The sequence below is a fragment of the Procambarus clarkii genome, chromosome 71 (assembly GCF_040958095.1).
Source record: "Procambarus clarkii isolate CNS0578487 chromosome 71, FALCON_Pclarkii_2.0, whole genome shotgun sequence".
NCBI lineage: Eukaryota > Metazoa > Arthropoda > Malacostraca > Decapoda > Cambaridae > Procambarus > Procambarus clarkii.
The window spans coordinates 11,480,726-11,488,308 of record NC_091220.1 but is presented as its reverse complement, the minus strand read 5'-3'; the positions used below and the strand labels follow the sequence as shown (position 1 = coordinate 11,488,308).

The 7,583-nt window shown below is 39.3% G+C and overlaps 1 protein-coding gene across 3 annotated transcripts in view; it reads right to left on the bottom strand.

Annotated features, from left to right (window-relative positions):
- Window positions 1–499: 499 nt before the first annotated feature.
- LOC123745531 (transport and Golgi organization protein 1) overlaps window positions 500–7,583 on the bottom strand; it is a 64,464-nt gene continuing 57,380 nt past the window's right edge. For 2 of the 3 annotated variants that reach the window (XR_011224274.1, XM_045726129.2), the window contains one exon: window positions 500–1,698. Coding sequence is in view for 1 of the 3 variants with exons in the window: in XM_045726129.2 (XP_045582085.2) it covers window positions 1,661–1,698 (38 nt within the window). In the remaining 2 variants the exon portion in view is untranslated. The remainder of the gene's footprint in view (window positions 1,699–7,583) is intronic. The other variant, XM_045726128.2, reaches the window with a different exon arrangement.

Genomic DNA, 7,583 nt, shown 5'->3' with positions numbered 1-7,583 from the left:
CACGAGCGTAGCTCTCATCCTGTAACTACACTTAGGTAATTACCAAGCCCCTCACGACGCCAACGAGCCAGAAAGGGCGGTGGTGTTGCAAAGAAAACCTAAATATAAAACCTTTTCCTAGTTTGTCCAAATTAAGTAGTGCCAATTTCGACTTTCTAATTGCCTTTTACATTAGTTTATATAGTAACAATGAGGACCATCATATAAGTGGTACATAAACAGAATGAAGAGCCATCGGTGCCATACTGTACGTTATTGTTTCCTAGTCACACATCCATACAATAAGGAAAGAATATCTCATTAAAGAGTTAATACATCTCATTAAATTTGTACTTTTTACCTCTGTTAATGCAATATTTCACTGTCTATTTTGAGACAAACAAGTGCTGCACACAATTATAGCAACCACTGAAGCTCTCATTAAGTCATTCAAAAATTGCTAAACACCAATTCACATGTTACTGAATGTAAATTAGGCAATGACAAAAAAAAAACTTAATATATTAATATAAGTTTATTAAATCACAATCAACTGATGTTGATGTAACAAGACTCACCTACAGACAGACAACACCTGCTCACTACTGCACCTGACTCTCATCACCAAATTACATCCGGTGAATACAAGAGTTTGGGGTCAAGTACAAAATACTTGCTTCTCATATGCATAATAAAATTACAAATGTACAGTTTCATTATATTCTTCCATGCACTCACCCAGGATCACTCTGAAGATAAGGACAATATAGCATTCTCCATTAAATGAACATGCGTATCAAATGACTTCCAATGTCATTCACACATGAGGGGCAAAAAAAAAATTCTAGGTTTAATGAGCTTTACATATTATCTTGAAACAAAAATGAAATGTTTAAATGAAATAATGTACCATTATTACTTGCACTTGAAGATGTGATGGACATACCTGCCAGTATTTGTGAGGATGTCTTAAGAACCATTGAGTCTACTTACTGTACTGTACTTCCATTAAGAGTAATTTCCTACCATACCCTTTTCCATATTAATTGTAAACTTTTCCCATAAAATTTTTTTAAATACAGTAATGACAGTACAGTGCATACATTTTCTGACATTACGAATATTATACACAAGATTTTCAATAATAAATTAGTTATTTTTAGCACCTCATATCATTTGGGAATTTTTTAAACTTAAAATCCCTATTTTTGTCCATTAGGAATTGTGAAAATGTGCCAAATGACTGCCCCTTACACCAGTGAGCAGAAACCTCTTAAGAGTAATAAATGGTAAAAATTGTTACTCTATTATTAATAATCTTTAATAAGTACATCAATCTATGGTCATATTTACACAAATTCTTCTTGATAACCGATAATCTTTGCACTTTCCAACAATTTTAATTTTCACTTTCTCGAAGGTGCAATTCATCATTTGTTTGACATTACCTGTACAATACATTTGCTGTATCTTTTGAAAGGTGGACCTTTATCTTGTTTTCTTAACAGCAACAACTGAACACTTGGTGCAGCCAGAGGAAGCACAACTTGCATATTCCTAATTTAAAGCATTTAAAAGATGACAGATATGAAGAACCATGATAACCCGAAGATGCAAATCTAACACGATCAGCATTCGTGACGCACTTGACTGTTGCACAACTCTGCCTACGTTCACTCTCTCATCGCTCTGATGAACTCAGCAGTGTAGTTTTCTTCCCTGAGCAATGGAAAGATAAATTAGAAGTTTTAGTCATAATGCAACTTTGTGCAAATAAATTTGTGAACAAAAATCTTTTACTTTTCAAAGAAAAAATGCAAAAACTTTAAACACCAACAATCAACTTTCCAATTATTTCCAGACACCATCTATAATCCAATTACATGCTGCACAAGTAATTAATAAATGAATCAATACAATTACTAATATTAAGCACTTCACAGCTCACATCTTCTGCACTTTATAACTATAACTACATTTCACATTTACCGTTTTACCTCCTATTTTACACACAATTTTCCCACAATAGTGATATCTCGACAGAAAAGAGCGTATGTTTGCATTTAATAGTTTATTTCTGAACGGGTCCCCTTAGTAGCTTCCACAGTCCTAATCTCAATGATAGCATCGTGGTAGAGGAGGCTGGCATGTCGAACAGAACAGAACAGAATAGAAGCCAGGCTGACCCAGGGCAGAAAATGGCCCAAGAGGGCCTAGAGCAGAGGAGACCCCACAACAGGCCAACACTGCACATGTGACAAGCACAGCAAAGCCAAGGAACAACCCAGGCAGAGCCAAAGGTCAACACCCAAGTGGATTACCCTGAACATGACCCAAAACCAACCAAGCTGTTAGGAAAGCAGAGGAAGATACCAAGGACAGATCAAATGCAGGCCAAAACCAGGAAAAACACCATCGGGCACAGAGCTAAGCACAGACATGACTAAGTAGTGCAAATGAACTATGCCCATTGATTTTTCCATGCTTAAAACTATTTAGCTCAAGATTTTTTTATGAAACATCTTGGGAACCCGTTCTGATTAATAACATTTCAGACACTTCCAGTGGACCTAAACTCTTACCTAAATTTAAGTACAGTGTATAAAAATTCAACGTTAAATGTAATGATTCGTCTTTTTGTGGTAGATCCTTATTGCTATCTACAGGTTAGTTCCACATATCTCAAATCACACTAGGCTTTTGTGAGACCTTTATTGAGACCCCTTTGAACCAGAGGCCAAACCTGGCCCTCCCCTCACAGGCAGGAAATTCATGATCACCCTAACCAAGAAATAAGCCACCCGAAAGGTAGAGCAAAACAAAACAGAAAACACCACGTTTAAAGTCAGAAAACAAGACACCCAGTAGTTAGGTTGTTCACCCACTGGTAGCAACTATCCACCACCAGGGACCTCCTGGATTAGCCCGAGGATCTCCACAGTTGCAATCCATATACAACCAACCCCACACACACACCTTAAAAGGGGGAAGGGAGGGTCGAGGAAGCCACCAAGGACTTGCCAGAAAAAGATGTTTCACTACATTCAATGCTGATTTTTTGAGAGGTTCCTGGTGGCTTCATGTTGCTATCAACCTACCTGCCGCCTATTCATACCTGGATCATACCTAGTGTGTTCTGGGAGTTCAAATGCCCAAACTCAACCTGGGGCCAGGCTTGTAAGTTGGTTCTGGGAATCAATGTTACCAGAACCTAGTCTCTGACCAGACCTCCTGATTGGAAGTCAGACTGCGGGTTCTCAGTCTGATTTATGAATCACAGCCCAGTTGATCAGGTATTCTTTGGAGGTATTTATTATGTTCTCTGTTACACAGTATGAGAAATTAGTTATGCCCCCTATGTTTTAATGAGTGTTTAAAGTCTTGGTTCACTCCCTGAACCCCTAATGTGTGGTTATGGATATACAGGCATATCTGTCTATGCAGAAACAATAAAATAAAAATCTTATAGAATGAGTAACTTTGATGCAAAATGTGTTGAAAAGTGGAAATAAACTGAATACAGTATATGTATATACATTGTAGCCGGTTTCATGCACTGAACCAGTTGAACGTGACGGTCCAGCTCCATCTGTCAATGCCAGAACTTGCTGTCAGCAACACAAAGTTGACTTTGGGTATCTAGACAATCTTATGTATGAATAAAACAAAGAATGAATCAATGAATTAAGTACTGTATATACCAATGAATAGATGAATATATGTACAAATTAAAGAATGAATAAATGCATAAATGTATAAATACATGTACTCTATGTATAAATAACTAAGGAAACTGTAGAAGGTGCCTTTGGTCCATATGCGGCAGCTCCTTTCTATATTTTGTATATAAATAAACACGAGCTGCCTTGTTTGGGCCAATAGGCCTATATATATGAGTGAGTTTGGGGGAATATAAATAGGAGGCAGCTCCTATTTATATCCACTGAAAGTCATTAACATATAGGCCTATTGGCCCATACAAAGCAGCTCCTATTTTTTGTATATCCTCAATATAAATACAAGCTCTCTTATGAGCCAACAGGCCTTCTGTAGTTCCTTTATTCTTATGCTCAAATGATGATTGGTCGAACTGGTATACTCTACATCATTACAACCATAGAGAGCAGTGAAAATAAGCAGTGTACATGTCATGTAATTCCCACAAGATCCTCACCCCCGAAATTGCCCTCATTTATTTCTTACAACCTCATATCCAGTAACTCTTGCAATATATACATCAAACAATCCCTTCCCCATCAATTTCTTCCAGAGGAAAAAAAAAAAAAACTGAGGGGCAACAATATCCGAGTGAAGATCTATGTGGGCAACTCCATCCTCAATGAATTTAATCTATATGCTCCAGCAGGAAAGTTAAATCATATTGATCTTCCAGTCGGTGCTCAAGCAGAGCCCACCATCATTCTTGGTGACTATGCTAGACACAAGGACATTGGTGGCTTTCACTTCAGTAACGGGAATGGGAATCAACTGCTGTCGCTACTCAATAGTCGCCAAGATGTGCAGATTGTGGACAACCTTGAACCCACGCATATTTCTGGAGGCATTCTAGACCTCTGTGTTGGTTTCAACGTCTCTCACATCTGGTGCACATCATCTATTGTAACAGATTTGTCATCAGATCATCACCCTAGATTGACTACTCTGTATCAAATACCATCCTACCTGGTGGGACTTTTAAACGTAAACGGCTCAGTGTTCCTCCTGCTCAACATGAAGACTTTGTTGTTTGTGTGTCAGAGTGGTACAGCACTTATGATCCCTCCACAGTCCAGACATTTAACGACAATCTAGTACAGAACATTCAGATGTTCGCCGACCCTTTAGGTTGGTCTCGACACCATCCAATAGTCGGAACAATATGAAAAGTAATAAACACCATGCCTATTACAATGACCCCAAACTGCATACTATGAAACGCACTGCTAGACAAGTTGGACTTGCATATAGGGAAACACGTATGCCAGCAATGCTCAAGCCCTTTCAGAAGGCCCTAGCCAAAGCGAGGGCCTTGATAAGGAAGTGCATGACGGAGCTCAGTTAAGATAACATTTTATTTAGGAAAAGTACATACATAGATGCAGAGTTACAATCATACTATTGGATTTATAGATAGAGCTAGTACATACAATACCTAAAGCCAATAATACGCATAGCATTTTGGGCAAATAAGTATTGGGCAAATATAAAAACCAACATTGAAGATAACTGGGAAACTTGTTAAGTCTCAACTCTCACACCCCCCTCAGTCAGGCATGGAAGGATATTAAAAGAATTAAAGGCGATATGATAGGCCAAGTATCACACCCTCACCCTCTACACAGAGCAAACGAGTTAGTCGATGCTTGGGCAACCACCTCTAGCTAAAATAATCTTCCCCCAGACACACGAGTCAGATTAAATGCTGGTTATGGAGACAGAGAGGCTCGTTGACGTCATGCTCCACAAGGAAGATGAATGTAATGTGCCATTTACCGAGTTTGAGTTACTTTTGGCCCTAGACAAAGGTAGTCACATCCCCCCAGTGAGGATGGTATCATTTATGACATACTGTATTTGCTTCCTCTAGTACCAGGAAATCCCCTTCTTGAGCTGTATAATATGAGCTATATTACAGGGAACTTCCTATTTCTTGGACCAACTTGGGTATGCTAACACGCAGAACACACTTAACTCTGTATTGGACTCATGTCAGGACCTAAGTTTAGTCGTTTAAGTAGAGGGAGCCGGTCGGCCGAGCGGACAGCACACTGGACTTGTGATCCTGTGGTCCCGGGTTCGATCCCGGGCGCCAGCAAGAAACAATGGGTAGAGTTTCTTTCATCCTATGCCCCTGTTACCTAGCAGTAAAATAGGTACCTGGGTGTTAGCCAGCTGTCACGGGCTGCTTCCTGGGGATGGAGGCCTGGTCGAGGACCGGGCCGCGGGGACACTAAAGCCCCGAAATCATCTCAAGATAACCAAGAAGATCATCCTATCCCTTGCACAGAAGCCCTCAAGAATTTCTTTATTGAAGGTCAACATTGTTCCAAATGGATAACTAAAACTGGAACTGAACTCAGAATGTATCAGATTTATAATTTGTACCAAGACGCACAACAATGGCACTTTCCTGCACCGTGGGAGATTACACCCTTTCCAATTTTAATCCCTTCCTTTCCACCCAAGAAGCAAATTAGAGATCAGCCTAAGCTTCACCTTGAGGCAAAGCTCAACACCATAAGCCATATTGATGCTCTGTCCACAGAGAGAGCACACAAATCTAATACAATGACTGTTCCCTTACACTGCTCCATGGGTACAGCTGTAAGTGCAGTTGTCCTGACGATGGCTTATATTTTGGTTGGGGAGTCCGTATATACAACTGGGTCTCTACCCTTCAGACCGAACTACCTGTATTTGCCTTGCTCCTTGCACTGAAATGTGTACAAGTCTCCAAACTTCATACATTAATTGTAAGTGACTCTGTGCTTAATTGCACTCAACTCTAAGGCATAACTGTGACATGCTTGTGTCTGAAGACAGACACAAATACAACAAAATTATTAATAATAGTAAGAGTGCATTTCATGTGAATTCCATCTCGTGTTGACCTCAGAATGCATGACAGAGCTGATATGTTAGCAAAAGAATCTGCCTTTAAAGGAGAAATTGAGTATAACCTTGGAATGCAAGTAAGCAGTCTGAGAACAATAGTACACCAAGAACTTCAACAAAATCTTGTAGATCTGAGGCAAAGTGAAATTGACACCAGTAATTCCATCTATCATCATACTATCATGCAAGAGGAGCCAAACATCTATGGATCATCCAATAAAATCAGCAGACTTCTAGATGTTACTACTGCTCGGCTTAGACTCGGTTACAAGTATCTCTGGGAATACTCATCATCTGCTGATGTAGACCTGACCAAATGTAAACTGTGTCAACAAAATTATTCACACACCCTCTGTCACTATGTGATGGAGTGCGAAAAGATACGTGAATTAAGAGACATTTCTATAAAAGATGTTCAATAGATGTGTAAATATTTAATTCAAAATGATCTGCTACCAGAAATTTTAGCCAATTATCCCCAGTTTGCAAACTGTAGGTAGTAACTAAGTGATTGTAACCTATCCACCGCTGCCCACTGGATGGGGGGGGGGGGCGGTGTGCAGGACAAACATATCAATTGTGACACTAGCTCTCCACATATGTCAGTTGCTTAATTTAGAACCTGTACTTGAGGTCGATCTCGAGCCCATTGTTGATGTGAAGATGCGTATTGAATTTCGTGACTAGCTCATCAAGATTGTAACTTGCTTAGCTAAATGAATTGTGGGGTTCAGTCCCTGAGCCCATTATGTGCCTCTGTAACCCTTTCCACTACCGCCCACAAGATGGGTATGCGGTGCATAATAAATGAACTAACTTGTGTCCCTTTATTTAACTTATAATATTCCATTATAATTACATGACAATATTATATCATGACTATTAATGCATTGGCATAGTAACATTTGTAATGATAACCGCATATGCATAGTAACAATCATGAAATAATGATACGATTATTGTGTGTGTGTGTCCAAGTAAACTTCTCT